We start from the raw sequence: 24,822 nt of genomic DNA on the forward strand, positions 1-24,822 counted from the left end.
CTAAATACACAAAACCTAATATTAACAGCCAAGATATTAAAACTCAGGTTTAACATTCTGCACTTAAATAGAGCTGGCTTAAATATCTGCAGTTTCATTCAATCATTTTCTTCCAAAATGACTGTCTGAAGAGATCCCGTGTGAGCAAGTCAGAATATTGGTCTAAAAATATAGCTGGCACTGTGAAACAGTTTTAAGAAACAGTTACGTATGCTTACTTATGTGTTCGCCTAGGTTCCTCAGCCCCTTCTCCCTGAATAGTTCAGTATTATTCCAAACATTACTAACCAACCATGACAACAATTTGAAGTTGTCCCCTTCAGACAAAACAAAGTAAGAGGTGAGTTCTACAGGTAAGCTTTAATGCAAGTCTTGAAAATTTAAGAAGATTCTGATCTTTTTCCCTTCCCAATACATGTGATTGCATTTATTTACATTTATTTTTACCTTTTGCTAGACATTTATATTAGTTATTGTCTGTTACCTTTTTGATTCTTAAACAATAGCACAAATGGTTTCTAGTCATGACACTTCATGATAGCCTCACTTGCCATTTATGCAAAATTAAAAAAAAAAAAATAAGCCTGAATACTTTTTCTTCTTTTTTTTTAATCTTCTGGCAAGTCAGGATTTTCTTCTCATTTATTAATAGCTGTGCCTGGCAAAACAGACCAAAGGTGCCGATACCCGTGACTAATCTAGATGAAGTTCAAGTTAGCTGACAGGAGGTAATTTTCTTCAGTTCTTCATTCAGCTCTTACTCATCCCAGGTATCTCCATATTTATTTACTTTAACTGAAGAAAAGAAAAAAAAAAAGTAGTCAGATATGACTGAATTTAACTGCAAAAGTTTATGTTGTACTGTGCTGAAAAGTACAATGAAATGCATTATCATTTCAAGAGATGAGTGGGGAGAGTGTCAGTCACAGCACCACAGACATCTAATTAAAGCTAGTTTTGAATAAATAGGGAGAAAAGTTCGTTAATCATTATTCTTTAATGAATTAATACTTAGTCAAGAGGCTTACTGTGCTAATTCCTGCTCTGCAGAATTTGTAATTGCTTTGAAACAAATGTTACACGTGGATGAAACAAAGACAATTGGAGGAAACAGGCAAGGAATGTTACGATAAATAATGTGGCTACATAATCTAGTTACGTGCACAATGGGATGGATTCAAGATAGTTAAAAACACGTTCAAAGACAAAGAAACAAATCAGTAATCCCTACTCGGAAACTACTCAGCCATTATAATTTGGCAGCTTCCTTTAGTATAGGAGTGAGTCAGAGAGTCAAAAAAAAAAACAACCAGGGTATGGTCTTAACAGATTTATTCAGAAGTATGTCGCGCATAATTGAACAATGACCAGAAAGTGAGAAGATGCTCTCTTGAAAGTGAGCTGGAAAGTAGTCTGTAACTGCCATCACTGACAGGGTAAAGGATGGATCTATACAATCCAGTAGGAACGCTGACACTAGTCAAGTACTCCTTTCTAAATCTACTTGTGGGTTAATTACTAAGCCCACTGTTTATTAGTAGCTATCTGCAGTAGAACCAGTGGAACAGAGCAGAACGTATGGCCCTTGTTTCAGCGAGATGTCCGCAAACCTAGCGTAATGCACTGACAAATCTCTTTTAAGCTGATCGATATTGCAGTGAGGCACAATGAGAAGTGCTCTCAAAAGTATAATTTGATTTAATTTCTATTAACTGGCCGCTGAGCAGGCTGCGCTCATTCTCTGGAAAATGGTCCAGTCCAAATCACGATGCATATGCACGGATTTGTACAGCTACAATGTACAGAGAAGGCATCAGCAGATGGAAGTTAGAGACTGCTGAAAACTGGTTTAAACATGGTTTGTTTTCCCTTATGTCCTTGAAAGAGGGTAGAAATCACTGTATCCTATGCGCTAGTCTGGTTCCTAGGACACAGAGACAGGATGAACAAAGGAGTTATGACTCAGGACGTATGAATAGGCATACAACAAGTAACAAGTCCAGTGTGACACAAGGAGCTAAATCAGATCTTAGCCCACAACGCCAGTAAAATCCCTGAACTGTAGATTTCAATGTGCTTCCACTTGTAAAACATTCTAAACTTTCGTATTCCTTCCTTACTCTTTTTCCCTAAAAATACAAAGAGATACTCTTAAAAGTTTATTTACAAATCTCAGGCACTGTTCAGTGTAGTTCTATTCTCAAAGTCTGAGTATAACCATCAAACGGAACACAGAAACATAATAGACAGAATGCAGTATTTGATCAACATTTCACAGAGGTCTTTTATAGACCTCAAATAATTAAAAAGAAAATAATGCACACATTCTCATTTCACAGCCACAAGATTTGCCATAGAATGTAGCAAGGTTTGTAGAATGCTGCTTAAGATTTCTGTGTATGGTTTTCAAGTGACATTTCTAGGCTTTCTATTTGTGAAGAAATATCTTGAAAAAGAAATGTGTAAATCAGCGAAGTGTCAGCTGATGGAATTTAGAAGCAATCTGAAACAACAGCTTCAATAGTTTTTTAATGTCTCATTTGGTACAGTCACATGATAAGAAAAAGGCTTTCATCCTTGAATAACAGATTTAAATCATCACCCAATAATTGTTTACAATTTTTGTTTCAAGATCACGTAGATTTGTCCAAAGAGAGATGATCTGGAGAAAGTAATTCACAAGCACGAAACAGATGACACTCTTAATCAACGCTGTTCCAAAGCTTACTGTTACTGCTTCAGAACTTTTTGCATTAATATACTTTTCTATACGTATTGCCACCTGTTATGCCTGATAGATGTTAGCTATTCCTACAAATCTTGTTGCAACATGACTGACAACACTGTATACAAAACACAAATTACTTAAGCGGACCAGTCCAGCAGTGTGTTAAATGATAAAACATCCCTCTTACTAACAACATTTTTACAGATGTCAAGCTAAATTTAAAAGTTCTAGGGCAAGCAATTACGAATTACTTCTGTGTCTCATTTCAAAAATTGATTGAGTCAAAAAGTTGACTGAATGGCATCTTATTCTTCAGGACATTGCATTCTTATTTTGCTGTGTAAAGTTTTGTTTTTCAATGTGAAAACAAATCTCAATATTGTGCCAAATACTGTTTCCTTCCTTTGAGTTTTAATGTAGAAAATGAACCTCTACAAACAATGCCTCTATAGAAATTCTCTAATTCCACGTGAAACAATTCATAAAAATAAATACCCCCACTTCAAAACCATCAACCATGTGCTCTATTTTGAGAGAACAATGCTATCTAAAACATACACCCCCTTCCACAGCTAAACCTCGTCAGTATAGCTCTGAGAATTCTTTGTTGAAAGAGGTAGCTCAATATATTCAATATTATGAGATTTTCAGTCTGGCACCAAGGAATATGGCTCAAGAAGAGGAATTATAATTTGTAATTGGAAGATCAATATTTTTGAAAAAGTAATTAATTTGAAATATGAAACTACAGACCACATCACATATGAGATACCTGCAGATACTATAAAAAGAAATTGCTTAAAGGCTAAGCAGAATTCAGCCATTTTTAACATTATTGCCAATATTTGAATTTACTATGTATTTCTGTAAATCAGTACAGTACCTTCCTTAACTGGTTTTTCCTGTGAAAACTTGCTTGGAGCTTCTGCCTTTGGTGGTTGCATTACCTCATATGTCTCCCTGTGTTTATTCCTTAATTCCTCATACGTGATGCCTTTTTTTTTACGACTTTCTTCTGGAACTGGAGTAGGATCTGAAAACAAAACAAACACCAAAATACTAGAAATGGAGTCACACAACTAAACTTGGCTACAACCTATTCTAGAATGCTAGTTAATTACAGCTCAATCCTAAATGAAAAGGAGCATGGCAGCTGCAATTCTAAATGGAACTGCAAATGTATGTGGTCTTTAATTAATTCATTCCTATTATCCTTTTCATTTTGTCAGACTGCTTTGGAAGATTGGCAGTTAACTCCTTTTCTTCAGTTTACCCAACAGAAATCCTAACACCCATGTGTTGTTGATGGATACAATAGTCTAGTCACTTTATGTAAAATTTATGATAATCATACATTTAATATATTTATGATTTCCGAAGAGAAATCTTAGTGAAGCTCACGGATTTGCATTCAGGCTTTAAATTCTGCTCTCAAATAATTAGCACTACATCCATCATATGTCACCTGATAAACATTTTATCCTTTTATCTACATTTATAATGCAGAATCTTGGTTGTATAATTAAGGTTCTATTCTACCAACTATTGATACTTGTGATGAAGTGTAATTACGATTTCCTTGACACATTTACATCCGATACAGTCTTAGAACTAAAACCAAGTTGCAAGAAAGGGCTTTTTTGTCAAATAAAACCTTTTCCATAAAGTAGTTAAAAAATCCAAACTAATTCAAAGAACAAAGCATCTGACAGTAACTTCCTCCTTTAGGTATCAGAGACCTGAATTCAGAATCGTGTTTCCCTGGCAATAGCTGAGGACAGAGTTCATACTGGAAGGAGGGGAACAGCTGCACAGAACAGTCCTCCGTGAGAAAATCAGCTGTTGCCGAACAGAACACAATATGCATTCAGTTCTCAGAAGATTTAAATATTTGTCACATTATAAAAAAACAGTTTAATGTCACCAAATTACAGTTGTGTACCCTTACAGCACTACCACTGGTGAAAATGAAATAACTTAAGAAAGGCTAGCAAGAAAAACAGTAGAGACTATGGTTTATTTAGTGCAGTGAAAGGACGGCATATTCACCTTAATTTCAGTCAAAAAGAACTTCAAGTCAAGCTGAATTTTTTTGCAGGCTTAGTTTCACAACAGATTAAACCTTGTAAGCTAATTTACAATCTTTACTTGCAACTAGAGCTACAAAACATGAAAAAAAACCACCTCAATCCTGAATTAGTTTACAGTTAGAACACAAAATAATACATATATTTACCTTCTGTGTAAAAACAATTCTGGGAACTTCAAGCTGTTTCATTCAAAACCATTATACTGTACCATGTATGTTTCCACGGGATGAAAATACATAGTTTAGTAAGAGAAGTATCTAGGAGAAAGGCAAGAGTCACTGTACTGCTAAGTATTAAGACAAAATATACCTTGAACAGTGTAATCAGTAATTCCCGTAGGTGAAGATTCATTCAGGGAAGCACTGAATGGAACGGGTTCGTAACTTGAGAGGCCTCGATCTGTTGAACTATAATCATCTGAATAGCTAGAAGAAAGTGGGAATCCAGCTCTTGGAGCAGATGATTCAGTAAATGACTGAGAAGGCATGTCTGAAAATTCAGATTTCCGACCGGAACGGCTGAAAAATAATACCATTAAATACAGAAATAGTAAAAATAGAACTATAAGAGTAACAATATGTGCAGCTCAAGAAAATACTCCTGTATTTTAAATGGTTTTGTTTCCAACATGAATTATTGTCTTTAAAAAAGTTTGGGTTTTTAGGGGCATTGTTTTTTGGGGTTTTTTTTTTGTTTGTTTTGTTTTTTTTTTCCTTTTACACATTGCAAAGATCTATACAGTTCCTTCCCATTCTCCTAGAAACTTATCTCATACCTGAAAATCTCCAGAACAGAAGACAAAAGTATTTTGCACTTTACAAGACAAAAATGACAATCCCTTCCCCCAGGGAGTCTTCGGACAGAGAAAACACATCAGACACAAATAGTACAGGGTGTGCCCATATAACTAGTGGTAGCATGAACGACAGTTATTTTTAAAGGCCTTTTAGGAAAAATTTGCAGTTTAAAACCCTTCACCATTAGAAGCTGCTGTAATTCATCAGTATCGAACAGCAGAAGAAAAGGAGAATGACTCTTAGGGAAATAAAATTATGAAGGTTTATTGACAGAAGCACTAACAAATTTTCCTTAGGAGACAAAGGTAAGATCACACAAGGAATAGTCTGGAAACTGATGCCTGATACTCTAAAGCATTTACTATGAACTTGGAATAGCCCTGCAAACCACTACACAATATGTCTCTTTATCAAGAATCCCACCACTTGGTGCCACTAGAATGTCTCTGGACATTTACTTATTTTTTTACTTTAAATTTCTGCTTAGCTGTACTTTTAGTTTCATATGAAAACATTTGCAATTAGTCTTTGTTTTAGTCTCAAGAAAACATTAAGAAGTAAGCTATTTTACTGCCTCAATTATGTTTTTTAAGTATAAGCAAATACAGTTTTAAATAATTATCTGATCTTTTAGCTCCCTACCTATTTTTAACTGCAAATCAGAATTACCAAAATAAATTAATTAGTAGATGTATAATGACTATTAAAATGTAATGATCTCAGTTGCTGGCTTAAAAGGGTAGCATATATGGACAACAGTGCAATTTAAATAAAATTAATCATTCAACCAGGGAAAAAAAGGGAATTTATCACTTAGGAAGTAAAATAGATTTTACAGATACAAAAGAATAAGGCATTAAGGGTTGAAGGGACTCATTGGTGCAGCAGATGACAGAATTTAAACAGGTTCTCACCTAGAGTAAACACAGTTAATGATCATGACAATTTCCTATTAAAAACGAGAGAAGGGTGAAGGGACAAGTCCCGCTCCAATTCAGCCGAGTTTATACAGTTAAATGTATAAAGCAGTAATTCCTAAAATTATATTTGATGCCATAAAAATGTAAACATTTTAAAACAAAGGTAAATCTTGAAGACAAAACTGTTCTAAATCTAAACTTAGAAAATAATTAAGAATTTAATCGTCCTTTACAAACATTTAACAAGTCTTAGCACATATATAGAAGGACCACTCCTCACTATTCAAACACTGTTCTTTCAGCTTTGAATCAAGGGTTTCAGTGAGATGTTCTGACAGTAATTTGCAATTAAAAACCACTTGAGATAGAAAACATTCTAGAACAAAACAGGAAATAGTTTTAAGAACCTGATGAGTTTCTCATATGCACGGCATAATGCCATTACAGATGTAAAGGATTTAAACAAACAGCAGTTAAGTCTGACCGCCATGCTTCTTCCTGCACTGATATTGTTTACTGAGCTCTTTCCTTTGATAAACACTGAAATCATTTCCACCCTCTTCCTACTTAAATCAAACTAAACTATGGGAAAAACTTCCAGAGAATAACACCATTTTACTTCAGTTACCTTAGTTTAGTTCTAAACTAAGGAGGCAACTTCTGCTGTCACGCTACAGTAAGTAAATTCCATGGGAAAATAACATCTTAATTTACAAGGAACACATTTTGCTAAGCAACATGTTTGTTTTTCTACTCCTCAAAGTTGTATGTGAAGAGCTCAAAATGTGTGTCTTATAGTTGGCCAACTGCTACAGATACAGCTTCCTGAAAGTGGTAGATATGGGGTAAATAGAGGGAAGGTGCAGTTCTGAAGGTCTTTGAAAGCTGCAAACGTAACCTTGATCTGTTAGTGTTTAAAATGTCCTATTCAAGAATAAGTTTTAAATTTTAAAAGATAATTAAATCCTTACTTAGGTGAACTATGTCTCTGAGCTTGTCGTAGTACTTCTCCTATTGGGGAATCCTTCAGCTTCTTAAATTTCTCGCTGCAGATTGGCAAGTAGGATATCTTTCCAGCCAGGTATCCACACATTCCAGCAACTTTTTTAAAAGAAAAAAAAGATGGGTTTATACGCTGCATCATAACATTCAACGTAGTTTTAAAATAATAATTTCAAATAAATTATCCAGTAACTTGGATAAAAGAAAAAAAAAAAAAAAGCAGTTTAGATCTAAACCAAAGCCACACAGTAATCAACTCTCTCTGCTTCTTTTGTAGATAAAGGGTACTAAAACCAAATGCAACAGCTGAACAGAGATAAAGAGCGATGACTTAGTCATGGCACAAGCATCAGATGATTTCAGCTAGCACCTGACGAATGAAAGGTGACAAAAATGGAAAATAATTGCAATCAGTTTTTCCCAGGATCCAGAAATAACAATTAACTATCAAAGATGATAAAATAGTCAGGAATAAACAAAGGTAGTAAATTCTGCTAATTTAAGCCATCAAAACAGTCCGCTCTTGTAAAGGCTTTCACTAGTATGAAGAGAAATCTAAATAAACTCAGTATTAGGCTCAGTATCTTCTGAAGAGGATTCTATGGTATAGTTGCGGAGGGCAAACAACTGAATTAGGTGAACCCTTGCAATCAGCAGGCAAATGCTTTCCATTTAAAGCATGAGCTATTTTAATCTGCAAGACAGGATATAAGAATAAAGGATCACAATAGTTCTTTCTGAGTTTAAAAGCGATGATGTCCATCAACTGGCTCCTTCAAGTTTTATGAGTGGGCCAGAGTATGAAGGAGCATGAAGGATTAAATGGCAATTAACAGAAGTTTTGTTGTTGACTTTGTAGGAGAAGAGGACTAGATCCTTCTTTCATACACAAGTATTTTCTAAATACAAAGACTAAAGATGCTCAATCATTTTTAAATCAGGAAAGAGTTAATTACCAGTAACTTTAATCCCCTGAGATCCTCACACTGTAGATTACATTAACTGGGAATCAATATAAAAGGGGATTTTACTGTACCTTGATGTATTGGTACTGAAAGTGTGGTTCCTGTTCTAATGTCTGTATTTTCAAGAGAAGTTAAAAATCCTTTTCCAAGGGAAAATAGAACAACCACCACAACTACGAGCGAAGTTTACTAATGAGAAATATAAGAGTTTAGCTGTTTAGCAGGCCAAAAAAATTGGAAGACATCCCAAACGCTATAAATATGCACAAAGGGAAAAATTGCAAGCCCCTAAAAGGAAAAACGGTCCAACAAGAATTCAAACTAAATATTTAGCAAAATAACGCTAAGCAGCAAAGGTGATTAATCTCTGGCGTACATTACAATCAGAAAGTCTCCTTTTCCTGAGGCCTTCCAGTCAAGAAAAGTGCAAGTATCTCACTGGAAGATGATTCACCCAAAGTAATTATTGGCTAAAACATTTGGTTTCTCTTATTACAGAACTAACAGCCAGATGATTCACATTTTCCAAGTTAGCACAGTAAATTAGACATTGTTGCTTTCTGCTGCTTCTGTATTCACTGTGACACAACCTTAAAGAAGCTGATCAGATTGATAAAAGAGGCCAGGACCCACTGCAGGCTAACATGAAGTAGGACATATGGATCTTCCCCTTCTTTGCCAAAGAGGGATAGAGGACCAATAGTTCTATGCTATGCTGAAGGGGATGCTGTCAATGTAGTCTTATCAGTCACTAATTAGAAGTTCCATTAAATGGTCAGAGTGCCTAGAAGACTACTGAGAAAAGTTATGAGTAATTCCTACAGGCAGAAGAACATCCTGGAATCTGAAAATACCTATCTAGAAAATGAAGCACCTCTCAAATTCCAGATAAAATTAAGAGGGCCAAAGCAGGGAAAGATGCAAAATAGAGACTAAAAAAAAATTGGCTCAACTATGTTAGATGCAAAAGACCAGTTACTGTAATCAGGCATGGATACTCTTCAGAATAAGAATCTAACAACCACAAGTGATACACGCCATTATCGAAGACAGACTATTGTAATCAACAGATGCAGCAGCAATACGCTCAGATCAGTGACACCAGAAAAGCAAGAACTGTTTTAAACTGTGTACTGTTGTTTAACATCAGCCAGCTACGAGCTGGCAGCACTGCCTGGAATTGCATATGCTCTTCTTTCAGAACTCATGGAGGAAAAAAACCCAAACTAAACCACAACTGCACTGCTTCCTTTAATGAGATTTCACTGCAGGAGAAATGTGCAGTTAAATTATGAGACATAATTTGGACCTGTAAACTATGTCCCTGCTTAACTCAGGACTTTTACATGCCAACTACGTCCCAGAAAAATCCACGCATCTAAAATGCACATAAATCACATGAAGTTACCTAATGAAAACCAATCCAAATGCATACTTTATCAAAATTTTTTTTAGTATAAAATGAACATCTCTATCCCTACCAGTATACATTGGAAAGGAGAAGCCAGAAGTATTTTGGCTTATAACCTTAACATCAAGAACAGTTGGTTCGGTCCAGCTGCTCCTTATTTTTAGCCTTGATTTTAAAACTTAGTTCTATTAAATAGGAGAAACACAGCCCTTAACTAGAAATGTGTAGGAGCTATCAGGGAAATAGTAGCTCTATTATTTATTAGAAACATTTGTGTTATACCATTGTTTGGCATTCAAAGAAAGCAAGTAGAATTTTGTATAAACAAATGGCAGCCCTAGTCTCTCACATTCATTTATCTGCTTAAACAACACTTCCTTCACCACAAATCATGGGTTTTACCCTCTTCCCACTGAAGTAAACTGTAAGAGTAACTAGCTGTATCTGGGCAGATTGGCAAGATGGCAACTTCCTGTTTTACTGTCATGTATTACATTGAAAAGGTTAATTTATTAATTTACTTTTGATTATACTTAATCCAAAATCATTCACATGAAATTGCTGTTTTCCTACAATTGTACATACATAATGTCCAGGAAAAAAAAAAGGCACTAAAATAGCCTGAATGAGACAAGCAAGACGCATGAATAAAGACCTTTGAATTAGGAAGGGAGGAGTGGGTGTACTCTGGCTAAGTAATTTAAAGTAAGCTTGCGCAGTATCTGTTTACAATATTTTATCTTAAACTCTTACATTACACTTGTCAAGCGTATTTCAGATCTTACAATTTTATGAAAAGCCTACAAACAAAACTTGTCCAAAACGCGCTGCACAAATTCAAAGATGGTGACTAAATGAAATGCTCTGCCTCTTGACATTGAATAGGTTCTTGCAGTATGAGACGTTGTAGTTAAGAAACATGGCTAGAAAATTTCTGATTGATAGAATTAACTGCAGGAAGGTGAAACTTCTTCATTGGTGTTCTGGTTTTGTTGGACATATCAGATCATTTACTCCTATCTTCTTCAGGCACAGTTGTACCAATGTAAGCATAGAGTGGAGTCACAGTGAGTGACTAGTGCAATTCCCAGCTAGTCTCATGGGAATTACATCTGCGTAACAGACTCCAGAAACCTAAGGCATGAGTACAAGCTGAGTTTGTATGTAACTTTTACTTACATGCAACTTTCGTAAAAGAGCCAAGTCTTGAGCTGTCTGTCAGCACACCTGGAAATGAGGATCAAAGTAGCAAGTTATTAGGAATTAAGCTGAAAAACACCAACTGTAGTCATGTTTGTAGGTAGCAGATTATTCTTTTACACTTAATGCTGAAGAAAATTCGAGAAAACCTAACATCTGAATTCCCCATAAAATTATAAAAATCTAAGAATGACCTCTTTAATCATATCACATACAGGATTACTACGCACTGTAGAATATACTGTTTCATAATCACTGAGAAATTGCATTTGTCAAAGTACATAAAAGGAACATGAAGTTGATTTTAATTTAAAGTTTTCCTCCTCCTTTAGTTTTCAGAACTGCAAGTCATGTAGCTGAACAGTCTGAACTTCTTTTATTTACAAGTAGATTAGATATTATATTATTATAGTGACTTTATTAACACCAAAAATATATTTCATCTAAGCAAATCCAAATTAACCTAAAGTATGTTTACACTTTACCTCTCCTAATTAAGAAACTAGTAGCAAGCATGCTCACCGCAGCCAGAGGAAAAGCTGTGAAGAAGAAAAAAAGTTGCTTAAAATACAATTTTCAATATTTTCAACCACATTTAACAAAATACACAATAAAATGAGAGTTGCTAGGTCTTACTAAGCTCATTTGTACAAGAATATAAGTATATATCTAATTAACAAACTATATATAAATTATGAAACATTCTCAATTCCAGGTTTTAAGACCTACTACAAATTATGCAGTACTGGTTAATGAGTCATCCTGTCTTCATTAGGCTTCATGCTTCCTAAAATACAAAAGCCAATGTGAGATGGGATAAAGTTCTACAGACAAGACTCCAGGTCTAGCTACAACTGCTACAGCATCAAGGTGCAGAACTTTAAACCAGAGAAGCATACATAGTTTTTCAGGATGGAAGGCAGTTACAGAGAGCCTAGTGCCTCTAGAAATTTTTGATAACCCAAAGTCTTGATTTTGTTTTGACATAAGAACTTTGGAAAAAGTCTAACTCTTAAAGAGCTATAAACTACATTTATTAAAATTAGGTAGTCTGCTTTATTCACCAGCAAATTAAAGAAAAGGGCATCTCTTTCTGTAGCTTACACATCAAACTATACAACTCAGGGTAGGGTTAGGAATGCAGAGAAGACAGCTAACACAGAAGAGCATTACTGTCTATCGCAATCAGCTCAACAGTTCATGTCAATTTTATCATATCGAAAGACTTCAGGGGGCAGGAAGCATTTGAAGATAGCAAAAAAACCAAAAGAAATACTTATTTCAAGCAACGATAATTATGAATTGGAAAGATTAACTTTGGAAGTATTCATAAAGACTAGCATACCCACACAAGATATAGTGACACTGAAATAACGAACATGATAGAAGACTAAAGTTAGTTACATTAAAGATGTAGATGTGTCATAATGAAATTACATTTTAAGCAAGTCTGAAAATGTAGGTGTTACAAAAAGGCTCAATGACTTTATGTAGGGGAGAAATTTTTGCAACAGCACTAGATGTTTATAGTGTTTTGATGCACACAATCTGCTAATTAAGTTCATATTTGCAGATAAATGATATTTTTTAGAATTTGCACAGCAAAGTATTAAAGTATACTTTGCAAACTAACAGTTTATTCCTTCACAAGTCCTGACAGATCTAAACTAGGTCAGGAGTCCAACCAGCATTTTAGAGTAAATATGACTAGGTGTCACTTTCCAGAAAAAGGCTCCAAGGCTCCTTGGTTCAAAGCAAGTTTACTTCACTTGAAGTGTCACAAGACACTTGAAAATGGAGAATAAAACCTTCCTGTCTATTTAAGATTAAAACCCTGATGCTTTTAGAGATTCTACACCTAGATTTTCCAAAATTTTGAGTTCTAAGTTTTCTGACATATAGAATAGCAGTGCAGATTTGAAGCTAAATTGTAAGAGGGAAAAAAAAAAACCAAAAAACAAGTGAGGGGATGTTAAAAAAAATAAAAATGCACAAGAACTTATTAGAGAGGACTTCAATCTAACCCATAGAGGTTTGAAGTCATTTACGGGCCTAAGACAAACACTCCAGACAACAAAGACAGGTTACACATTTTAGTGGAAAGAGCTGCTAGTATGTGAGCATATAAATGACCCGAGAGAGTAACTAGAAATTAAAATAATAACAGGTAAATGAAAATTGGGTTAATACATAAAATATAATATGAATAATTATTCAAGTGTAGAAAAAAACAAAAGCAGCTTATAAATCAGAAAATTTCAATGATTTTCACTGCTATGGGCAAAAAGTACTTTTTCTGCTTCAAGAACAAAATAAATCCCAGGTAAAATAACGGAAGGCTGATATATCAACAGCACATAATTAAGGATGGGATGTAATGAACCCTAGTCACAACAGTGTTATGGGGAAAAAGTTGTATCGATCTGACTTGATTTTGTTAACGAGATTAAAAGTGCCAAGGATAAAATTGTAGATAGTAATGTGATTTTTTTACACTACTAAAATATATATTATATGACATGATTAAAAATCAGTAATACCAGTAAAGTATATATTAAACTGAACTATGAAATTACTAGCAAGCATTTTTGAAATAGAAGCTGTCAAGAGAAACTATGGCAAAACAGAGAGGGTTTGTAAGAGCAAGTAAAAATTGGCTACAACTTGAAATTTGAATAAACAAACCGAAAATAGACATATTTATAGTAGTATTTAAATAACAAGAACTGATAAAATAAGAAGTGAGGATTTCAGAGCAGTCGCACATGCAGCCCATACCTCTGGCAGAAGGGCGTTCAAATAGTATGTATTTAATACAGCGAATACAACAATTTAGGTACACGTAACGCAGAACAATGAAACAAAGACAGGAGACCCAGAAAACAACCACGGGCTTCCGGCTCTCTCAGGGACACAGAACCATAGAATCATAGAATGGTTAGAGTTGGAAGGGACCTTCAAAGGTCATCTAGTCCAACCCTCCTGCAACAAGCAGGGACATCTCCAACCAGATCAGGTTGCTCAGAGCCCCATCCAACCTGGCCTTGAATGTTTCCAGGGATGGGGCCTCCACCACCTCTCTGGGTAACCTGTTCCACTGCTCTACAACCCTCAGTGTAAAAAACTTTTTCCTAATATCCAATCTAAATCTACCTCCCTCTATTTTAAAACCATTACCCCTCGTCCTATTGCAACAGGCCCTACTGAACAGCCTCTCCCCATCCTTCCTGTAGGCCCCCTTTAAATACTGCAAGGTTGCTATAAGGTCTCCCTAGAGCCTCCTCTTCTCCAGGCTGAACAGCCCCAACTCTCTCAGCCTGTCCTCATAGGAAATGTGCTCCAGCCCTCTGATCACCTTTGTGGCCCTCCTCTGGACTCTCTCCAACTGGTCCATGTCCTGCTTATATTGGGGGCTCCAGAACTGGACACAGTACTCCAGGAGGGGTCTCACCAGGGCAGAGTAGAGGGGGAGAATCACCTCCCTTGACCTGCTGGCCACACTCCTCTTGATGCAGCCCAGGATGCAGTTGGCCTTCTGGGCCGCAAGGGCGCATTGCCAGCTCATGTTGAGCTTCTCGTCCACCAGCACTCCCAAGTCCTTCTCCTCAGGGCTGCTCTCAATCCATTGTCTGCCCAGCCTGTATTTGTGCCTGGGATTGCCATGACCCAGGTGCAGGACCTTGCACTTGGCCTGGTTGAACTTCATGAGGTTGGCAACCAGCCTGTCAAGGTCCCTCTGGATGGCATCCCTCCCTTCCAGCATGTCGACAGCACCACACAGCTTGGTGTTGTCGGCAAACTTGCTGAGGGTGCGCTCTATCCCACTGTCCATGTCACCAACAAAGATGTTGAACAGACATAACAGCACAGTACACAACTTCTGAAAAAAAAAAAAAATCTCTCAATTACTGTTGTAGCTCCCTAAAGTTAAATTACTGAAGAAACTAATTTGGGCTTCTCAACAATACCTTCATATTGTTTCTTCAGTCTCTGTATAAAGATGGCAGGGCAGTAAGTTACATTGCCAATCAAGAATTCACAGCAGAACATCTCCAGAAGAACAAACAACTCCCTCCCATTTTGTCTTCCAGGAGAGAGATTATCAATAAGCCATAACCAATCATCATCTTACTACTAATGAACCTGACTCTTTTCACTTATAGAAATACACGGAAAATAGCTAGAATTTAGCAAACAAGCTGAAGGTTCCCAGGTATCTGAATAAAAAAGGAAGAGGAGAATGCCACAGCAACAGAGAAAGATCAAGCAGAACTTTGAATTGTTAATTCAAAATCACAATGCTTTAGAAAGTGCCCCTGAAAGTACTGGCTGCCAGGAGAAACCAAAGCCCCAGTGTGCTAAATTTAGCAAATCAGCTGCTAAATTCTTCATCTGTCCTGGTTTCTACTAAGTCACTTGTCAGCATCAGGAGTAATCTACTAGCATGTGACAAAACAGTGAGTATCAATCACATCAGAAGGCTTGGTCAAACCTCTTGACCAGGTGTATGAAAACCAGGTACATCTCAAACCTTTACCTTATGGAAATGATGTTAAGTAATGCCACCAACCCTCAGTGTGAAAAAAAACCCAAGCCAAACATAACCTTGATATTTCAAATAAATTAAGATGAGACATAAAGTATTCTGTGAACACAATGCAAGTTTATTATTTCTGTATGCTAGCTGTAGTGCAGAAATCATTCCTGACTGCAGAATCATGCTTGAGAATCTTAGCTTTTATTTACAGGGAAAAAAAGCCCAAACATCTGGCCATGCACAGATACAGACATTTTCTCCAAAACCTGAGCTGAGTGACTACTTATACATTGTTCTCTTCACAAGTCTCCAGAAAGATGGAAAGCAATGGTTCTAGGCTAAACTATTTTATTCTTGCATTCTAAAGATAACACCAAAACCTGAAAATAAAAGTGCAGACATAACAAAAAGAATATTCATACACACAAATAAATGACAGACTCCATTAATTGTATCTATTTTCAGACTTTTAATATGCATATTAATTTAAAATATGAAGGGCTCTTGTTATAAAGCATAAACATTACAAAACATGTTGCATCTTTTACAAAACTCCTGTCCTGCAAACTCCTAATAAATGTAAATCCCACATGGATCGACATTTACTGGGATGCAATTTTAGACCATGTGAAGCTTGTTAATAAACTCTTGAGATATACTGACCCAACTGATCTCAATAAAATCTAAGAGTGGAAGAAATCCAAAACAAGTTTACCAGCAAACTGAACTTACCTCTATACCGGGCACTCTCTTGAGCACATTCCTTGAGGAGTCTTCTTTCCTCCTCTGTTGGCACATAAGCCTTAGGTATTTCCCTCTTTCATTAAGGAAATAAATTAGACAAGAATGAGGAAAAGAAAGGAGGGGGGGGGTTTCAATTAAAAACTTTGTCTAACTTTCACACCTTGTAGTGTCTGTACTTTCATACAACTATACTTAAAGAACTGGTGCCTTTTGTCTACAAATGTCACATGAAATGTATCATTAAAAAAATCCAGTGCTTCTACAAATCAAGTGAGAGAGCAGAATATATTTTGTGCACACTTAAATCCCAACTCGGTCCACTCCTTTTTCTTCAGAAAAGCCTGTTTTGGTCCTTACAACCAGCCTTCCAAACTGAGGAATTCTAACAGCTCCCTAAATCCCTTTTTAAAAATATTTGTCAGGGTTTTAATCACACATTGCGTGTCGTCCGTTTACTTGCACACATTTGATGCAAGCTGGCCAGCTGTTTTGCCAGCAGGTGATAAGTTTCTACGGGAGGTGCGTGACTCCCTCTCCTGTCGCAAAAGGCCTGCGACCGGGCACCCAAGCCAGACCGCCGAGCGGGAGAAGGGCAAGGTGGAAGAAGGCCGCCGGTAGCGGGAAGAACACCTCCTGCCGGGTCCCACCCCCTCACGAAAGGCCGCCGGGAAGGCCTCAAGGGCACCGTCGCTCCGCAGGCCTCCAAGGGACCTCAGGGGCAGGGGAAAGGCTGACAGGAACCCCCCCCCCCCGCCTCCACCCCGGGCCGCGGAGGGTGCGCGCAGGCCCCGAGCCCGCCGCCTATACAACAGAAACGACCCCGAACCCCACCGGGAACAGCTCTCGCGGTTTCCCGCAGGAAACGCCGCCGAAGCGAACGACAGTACCTCGGCCGGATCGCCGACCTCCCCGCCGCCGGGACCCTGCCCGGCCTCCATGGCGGGGCGGGGAGGGCACTGCCAGTCGACGCGACGTCGTTGGCTGCGTGCGCATGCGTGGAGGAGGCGGTGGCGGAGGGGCAGCCGCTGGGGGCGCTCGGCCCCGCCTTGGCGTCCCGGGGCGGTCGCCCCGGGACGCCAAGGCGGGGTCGGGCGCCCCCAATTCGGTGTTAGGCCGCAGGGCGCCCGCTTGGGGCCTGCCTGAGCGGTGGGTGCTCCCCCAGCCGTGGCCTTCCCCTGTGTGGGAACCCCGGCGGAGAGGCCTTGGGTGTAGGCCGTGAGGGCTGCGGTGCCGCCGTAAAGGGCGTTGCTGGTGAAGTTGGGGCTGTGGCCAAGGGCCGTGTGTTTATTCGGGTTCAGGAGCGGTGTTTCCTCGCTGGGAAAGTCGAGGGAGGGCGGTGGAAGGACCTGCAGTTAGCAGCTGAGGCTCAGAGCATTCATTTCAGTCGAGAATGTTTCCTTCCTGTGCTTTATCTTGTTTCCTGCCTGCTTAAAGAATGCCACCCTCTAACACATTTGGGCAGAGGCGCAACTTCAGAAGGAGCGAGTCCCATTAAAGGTAATCCTCACATGGCTGTTTTTGTTCTGCACTGCGTTGCAAAAGAAGCATGCAGTGGTACTTCTTGGCTTTGTAACTGACTTGCTGTTTTTGAGAAAGGGTAGGAAAAAGCTTTTATCTGTCCATGCCTAGCTTCAGCGCTAGGTTTGTTGCCAATAGGCATGTCAGTCAGCAGCTTGCTGAAGATACATGGCCAGAACTGACTAAAAGGAAAGGATGTCTGTTACCTAAAAAAGAGTTTATCTGAATTAGGACCAAGTCAGAGCCTGGTGAGCAACTGTCTGAACTTGAAACCAGTAGAGGTTTGGTGGTTAGGATTGTGTTGAATTGGGAGATTAGGAGGAGTCTGCACGCTTGTCTTTAGCTAATGCTGTTGAAGTGGCAGCATTAGTGGATGCTTGCAGTTTGTCAGAAATCGGGAACAGCTGAGGAAAAAATAAAAATACGTTTTTGATAGTGCAATGTATGCTGTGGTGTTTTATTGTAAACATGCAGTAATGTGGCTCAAATTCACCATATCCTGATCTGCCTCTACTTGCTTGGAATGCACCACTCCCTTCAAGCCTTTCCTGGAGTAAGCCATTGTCTCTTCACCCTGGAATTCAAGTGAAAAGGCTTGAATTGCTACTGTCTGTTGGCTGTACAAAAAAAAAAGGCCATGCCTGAAGATAGGAGAGGGGAGGTTTTAAGAGACTGAAAGTGTCTGAAATTAGTAGGGAACGTGGATGCAAAATGTCTGAAATTAGAAGAGAATGTAACTACAAAATGAGCACTCTGAGCATGTGAAGGACCTAGGACAACTGGACTAAGGAGTGTGTGTAAAATAATAGGTTTAGGTGCCTGGAGTGGCCAGCTGCACCAAAAAAAGCTGTGGAGGAGATAGGTTTTTGAGTATTGGATTGTTGAAATAAGCTGGGAGTATAAGACCAGAAACTATGTATCCTGGGGTTCTTAATTCACAGCTTTCATTGTACAATAGAAAAGTTCCTAATTTCCATGAGATTGCCCTGCCTGGTAAGGTAGATTACTTCCAACTTTCATTTCTGACAGTCACCTGGGCCCACCCTAATGGAGGACTCTCCAGTATGTGGACATCAATTACGCACATTATTAATCAGAAAGCAAAAGATTTTGGCCTCATTGGCTCACAACAGTTTTATTTATGGGACTATAGCACACTTATTAAGGCAATTGATTTCATGCTTCTTCCCGCTTGTCTTTCAGCATATTGTGGGCAAAGAATACAATGGTTTGTAAAGCATATGTTTTTGTAGGGTAGGACATGTTTATGGACTGCACTTTCTCTAAACATGGAGCTTCAAAGGGAAGGAAATGAGTATCGGTCTCCTTCATTGAAGAAAGTAATGGCTCTGAGCTGTTGTTTTGCCTCTCTATTGTAAAATTAATAGTTTACCTCACTTCACTGTTGTTTCCTCACTTCACTATCCTCAAGTCCCTTAGATTTCCAATGGGGAAAAAAAGAATTAAAGTCATGCAGCAAACCAGTGAGTTTACCATCCTTTCACAAATCTTACCTAATACAGTCTGCTTGTGAGATACTTAACGCTACTTAAAAGTTTCACCTGGGTATGTACATTGATTTTTTGGATGAGAACTGCAGTTGCAGGGTGACATTCAGTATGGAGCATATCCACATTCCTGATGCTTTGTCCTCAAGCCTTTTTTGAAGTTCTCCCCTAGAAATAAGTCTTAACAAGACTCCTCTTTTGCCATCTGGTCTACTTCTATCGCTTCCTTTATACCTGTGCCATCTTTCTTGCAACTGTTGAGAACTTGAGTTTAAAATTGGTGATGGTATGGTCAAGTCCTTCTGATGCGTTACATAAAATTTTGTCCTCAGGCAAGGCTTAAGGCTAGCTTTTTAATCCCTTTCTGTAAAACTGATCTCTTGAATACTATTTTCCTTACCTTCTCCTTTAACAGATGCCATTATCCAATATGGTATTTTTTTGTTTAAAAATCTATGCATTTGAGTAGTCCTTTAGAGATGACAAGGTAACAGTTTTGCGTTCTATGTTTTAATAACATGCACAATGACAGTCAGATGTTCCAGCAACTGTTTTCTAATTGCTGTTTTGTGTGTGTTTTTAAACATGTGCAATATTTCAAAACTGCTAGATTATTTGTAGAGAGGAATAGTGCAAATTTACATATTTTGCACTGCTTCAGAAGTAAAAAAAAAAATATTTTTAGATGTATTACAACTCATTTATCTATGACTCTAAACTTTTTTATCTTTTATGATTTAGTATAATCCAAGAGTGAGGAATATGAGATTCAAAATACTGTACTACTGAAACTTTATATTTAATCTTCAGAAACTTGAAACGATTTATTTTGAAGGACATGCCTCAAAGAAGGAAAAAGGAGAACTTTAGAAAAATAAGATTCTCTTGAAATGAACTGATTACTTCTGTTAAAAGAAAAGAGTGAAAATCAGATGGTTTCTAATTGCAGTACTTTGCAAAACAAATACACTGGTGAATATTCAGAACTCTTGAAGCTGGAGCTCAAGAACTAATTGGGTGAGTTGTGTGTAGACTGTCAAGTGGTATAAAAGCTTATATTTCGGATAAATTCTTCTTTATCCCCTTGTTCAACAGTTAGTGACAGGCTTTATGCAGATCCACTGCAAAACAAAGAGTTGGCTTAAGAACTAAGTTTAGTTTTACAGTACTGCGTAAGACATAACTGAAACAAGTAGACGTGTGAAAGAGTCAGAGCATACGCTGATCTGGTAAGGAAAGTCGCCAAAACAAGTACTGGCAGTTTATGTGCTCCAGTACATAGCTGGAATGGTGATATACTTTTTTTTTCTGTTAGTTTTTTTTTTTTTTTTTGCTTGGTGCTCTGGACAACAGAGTAAAACACAACAGCTGAGAGCTGCTGATTCTTCAGTGGCTGCCAAGAGTTAACAGGACTGTATTTGGAAAAATCACTCTCTCCCTAATGAAGAAATAACTGTGCTTCATACCAAAAAAGAGCATTGTTGTAACTACTACAACTGGTGGCAAACAAAGAATCAGTTATTTGCCTGAAGCATTATGGCACATCAGCAAGCACCAAGAGTGGGTGTCTTTGTGGAGCCGATACTCAAAGCCTCAATTAGTAAGGACTTTACCCACACTGATAATAATTACTACTAATAATAATTGGTACTGTAATGTACTTTGAAATGTACTTTGCATGTTAACTAATCCTTAGGGCTATTTTGTAAAGCAGGCAGGTAACAGTCAGGAGAATCTGGGTTCTGAAAGTGGTATGATTGTGCATCCTGTAAAGTTCAGGTGCTCGGGGTTAAATACTCATAGCTTCATTTTTATTGGTGGTGAGGTTCAGCCGCTCTTGTTTCATTTACATGGATGTATATGCATTTACTGGGAAGATGAGGCTGAGCTCCTATCTTGGGATAACTTAAAAAACAAAAAGAAACCCTTGTGACATACTTTGCTTCAGCCAATTGTCTGAAATCGTGCACACCACCAGTAGCAATGAATCCTGTTTTTCTTGTTAGGTGTTCCGTTACCCAACATTGACTGTGGTGCAGCTGTTAAAATGGAATAAAAAATATTCCATTCACTAAATCCTTAAATCTACAGGAAGGAGTTAACCTGAAATAGTCTTCTCAGCTAGGAGTATGTAATTATTTTTTCTTCTCCTGCTTTCTTGTTCCTACTGTTTTTTGCAAGTCGATGTACCTTATATGTCTCAAGGATGTGCAGCACATGGACACGAGTAGTTGGGCACGAAGGGACCTTTTACTCCAAATAAACCATAATCCTACAAAGCATGTAATAGAACTTGGAGCTTCTCTTAAGAGAGACTGGCAACTGTTGTGCTGGCGTGTTTGTTGTTTGTAAAAAGCATAGTTTTTACTCTGTTCTGTTTTTGTTGGATATGCTTATTATAGTACAGTACTTGTGAGACAGGCTTGTATTTGGCAGTGGAAAAATGGTGACTTCGAGATTCTTTCTGATACTGTTGTGCCGATCTGGTGTTATTTTATCACGCTTGACATGTATTTTTTTTCCCTTTCCTTTTTTTTTTTTTTTTTTTTTTCCTTGTCAAGCCTGGAAGTTTTGAGGCACTTCAACAGAAAATACAGTTACTTTCTAACTGCTTAAAATGTTAATGTTGGTACTGTTTCTGTTTTTATTACCACGGGCTCCCAAGTCTTCGCCTTGTTTAGGAATACCTTGACCTGTTGTATTGTTGAAAACCTAGCCAGTCCCAGATGACTTTTCCGAGGATGCTGTTGTGAATTTTCTCATTACCTTGCCTTTCCGTCTGCGTCACTAGCATTACCACAGACCTTCCAGACCGATGCCCGTAGGAAATAAGTGAAATCAAAGTCAAGTTCCAGCGGCGAAAGCAGCCCGGCGGTCTTCGTGGGAGCCAGGCCGCTTCTGCGGGGGAAGCCCAGCGATTCGCGTCGGTGGAACAACGCGAGTAATTTCTGGCAAAAAGGCGGCATCTACACGTTTGTGAGGCTGGCCGAGGGACAAGTATGTGCCCTCAGTCGCACTCGGGGGAAGGGCGTCATTTTCCGACCGTTTCCTAGGGGCGAAAGGGAGGCCGTGAGGAGGGTCCCCCCCTCCAGCGCGTGGTCCCTTCGCGAGCGAGGAAACCTCCTCGGTGTTCTCCAGGCGCGCTGCTGCAAGACCGTTTTACTCCCGGCTGCCTTGGCGATACCGGTCCCGCTCGCTGTTTTTAACGGCAGCGATCGCTCCTGCTCTCACCGGGGGCTTCCTTGGGCGGCTGTTAACCTGTCCCGCCGGCGTCTGAGGCAGCCCTCCCGCCGGGCGAGCCTGCTGCAGCCCTGCGTGGGGCCAGGCTAGGCCAGGTCGGGCCAGGCCGCCCGGTCGGGAGTTTGTCCGCGGTCCCTCACCCGCCGGGGCAGGGAGAGACGGGCCACGGCGCCTCGGAGCTCTCCCACGGGCGGGCCGGGGCGCGGAACTGGCTCCCGCCTCGGCCTATCGCAGCCGCAGGAAGCTGGAGGGCGCCGCCAATCGGAGGCTCTGCTCTCCGTTGGAGGCCTTGTGATTGGCCGAAGCGTCAGGTTGCTGCGGAGGCGGGGCCGGGAGGGCGGGCTGGACGCTCGGGAGCCAACGGGGAGGGGGCGTGGGGGCGGTCCCGCGTGAGTGCTGTGCGCCTGCCCCAGTGAGCGTCGGTTCCTGGTGGGGCGGCGCGTGCCAATGGGGAGGCGGGGGGGGCGGGAGGGACGAGCCGGACCGTCGAGTTACCGGAGGGGAGAGGCGGCGTCGGGATAAAGCCGGCGGGGCGATGCCGGCCGTGCGAGTCGCTCACCGGCTGCCACTGGAGTCGCTCTGAAAGGGAGCCACAGCCGTGCTGAGTTCGGCGGTGCCCGGGGCTGCGGCGAGAGGCAGCGCTTCCACCGGCGGGATAAGGTGAGGCAGCGGCGGAGCTGGGACCCGGTCGTGGCTGGGGGGGGGGGTGGGGAGGAGGGGGCCGCCTGCTCTCAGGGAAACGGGGGGAGGGGGGCTGTTGCGTCGCGCGCAGCCCCTGCCGTTGGCCCGGCCCTAGCCCGCGCCGCTTTGTTTACGGCGGGGAGGAGGGGGCAGCGTGCCGCCGGGCAGCCCTGCCCGTCGCCGGGGCGGGGGGAGCGTGGGGAGGGGTCGGCGGTGCTGTTGTGCGCTTGGCGCCTCCCGGCCGCCTCCCCGCAGGGCCGGGGCTCCGGCCCCCTTACTCCGGGGAGACGGAGCCTCCCCCGGCCCCCGCCGCGGCCCGCGCCCTGCCTCCTCCCGCCCTCTCTCTTCCGCCCCTTCCTCTGCGGCCCCGCCCGTGCAGCGCGGCCGGCGGCGGGGTGGGCGCCCGGCCTCCCTCTCCCGAAGCCCCTGGGGTGGGCGCGGCGTTCGCATGGCCCCCGCGGGCCGAGCGGGAAGCAGCAGCCGCCGCCGGGCTCCTCCCGCCCCGCACCCGTCCGACTGGCTCCAGTTGTGCCCTGGGGCGGCGGGGCCGGACAGCCGGCGGCTTGTGGAGCTCGGCGGCTGCCGAGGCAGCCACCCCCGCGGGGGATGGCGGGGGCCGGGCGTGCGGCAGGCCGCCCGGGAACGGCGGGACGGAGCAGGGAGGGTGGTACGGAGCCGGGCTTTGTTACCGGCCCCGCCCCGCCGCCGGGGGGTGCCCGCTGGCTGCGCGGGCGCGGCGGCAGCTCCGGCGGGGAAACGCGCGTCCCGGCGTCGGGGAGGAAGGGCGGTGCGGGCGGGCAGGGGCGCTCCCCCTCGCCTTTGGGTAAAACTTACTTGGAAATCCCGAGCGCCAGAGCAAGATCCCGGTGTGCGCCTCTCGCCGAGCGTGTAGCGCTCGGCCGAAGGAGTCACTTGGTGGTGCTGTCAGGACCAGACCTGCGGTTTGAGTTTGGAGAATCGTTTGTACAGTCTCACACAGACGTTACCGTTGCGGCTGTCGGGGTTGTAGGGCCTTAATTAGGTGTCTTCTCTTCCACTTCCATATATATATTTCCATTATTTTGGTTATGTGATGGTTTTTGTTGACTGTGTTAACACTTGGCAGAGAACAGTTAGGTTTGTGTCTTAACCAGGAGTCGCTGGTCTGGCAGTCAGGATTGCTCTAGGTAAAACATCCTAAGAAATCAGAGGGAAAACGTGAAAAAAAGAAAGAAAAAGAAAAAAGCCAAACACAAAATATTTTGGTGGTCACTTCGAGTGAGTTGCAAAAGCAGCCTGCTGATACAGTTTTAAAGAGTAGTAGGACAGTCTGGAGATGAGGTGGCAAGAGTGTAACCTGGACTTCCTTCAGAATTACAAATCTGAAATGTGCCCTAGGAGAGAGATATATTAAAGCAAGAAAGCAAGTTCTTTTTTGTTCTTATGTGCACTGTGCATCTCCCAGGCTCAGCCTTCGTGTAGGGAAAAAAAACTTAGATGGT

At 40.9% G+C, this 24,822-nt stretch overlaps 2 protein-coding genes and 1 long non-coding RNA gene across 3 annotated transcripts in view; 1 reads left to right on the forward strand and 2 right to left on the reverse strand.

The window, feature by feature from the left end:
* Positions 1–341: 341 nt before the first annotated feature.
* LOC104474514 (OCIA domain-containing protein 1) lies at positions 342–17,418 on the reverse strand. Its single transcript, XM_086746144.1, has 8 exons — positions 17,282–17,418; positions 16,383–16,467; positions 11,599–11,652; positions 11,093–11,140; positions 7,507–7,636; positions 5,128–5,336; positions 3,612–3,761; positions 342–795 (listed from the first exon to the last, which is right to left on the reverse strand). The coding sequence occupies exons 1-8, from the start codon at positions 17,330–17,332 to the stop codon at positions 758–760; spliced, it is 765 nt and encodes a 254-aa protein (XP_086602270.1). The 5' UTR covers positions 17,333–17,418; the 3' UTR covers positions 342–757.
* Positions 17,419–18,355: 937 nt separating this feature from the next.
* Positions 18,356–22,283, reverse strand: LOC147600997 (uncharacterized). Its single transcript, XR_015258370.1, has 2 exons — positions 21,359–22,283; positions 18,356–18,486 (listed from the first exon to the last, which is right to left on the reverse strand). It is a non-coding gene; the product is annotated as an uncharacterized LOC147600997 (long non-coding RNA).
* Positions 22,284–23,194: 911 nt separating this feature from the next.
* Positions 23,195–24,822, forward strand: part of FRYL (FRY like transcription coactivator) — a 170,472-nt gene continuing 168,844 nt past the window's right edge. Inside the window, exon 1 of the mRNA XM_086746677.1 lies at positions 23,195–23,320. The gene's annotated coding sequence lies outside the window, so the exon portion shown is untranslated. The remainder of the gene's footprint in view (positions 23,321–24,822) is intronic.

This window comes from Chlamydotis macqueenii, chromosome 4 (assembly GCF_036417535.1).
Source record: "Chlamydotis macqueenii isolate bChlMac1 chromosome 4, bChlMac1.mat, whole genome shotgun sequence".
In the NCBI taxonomy this organism is placed as follows: domain Eukaryota; kingdom Metazoa; phylum Chordata; class Aves; order Otidiformes; family Otididae; genus Chlamydotis; species Chlamydotis macqueenii.

Excerpts from the sequence above, each read along its gene's own strand:
- LOC104474514 (XM_086746144.1), bottom strand. The coding sequence starts at position 17,332 with ATGGAGGCCGGGCAGGGTCCCGGCGGCGGGGAGGTCGGCGATCCGGCC. Across the intron at positions 11,141-11,598 it reads TAGTTTCTTAATTAGGAGAG|GTGTGCTGACAGACAGCTCA; the intron begins GTAAAGTGTAAA and ends CCTCATTTCCAG. Across the intron at positions 3,762-5,127 it reads TACTGATTACACTGTTCAAG|ATCCTACTCCAGTTCCAGAA; the intron begins GTATATTTTGTC and ends TTTTGTTTTCAG.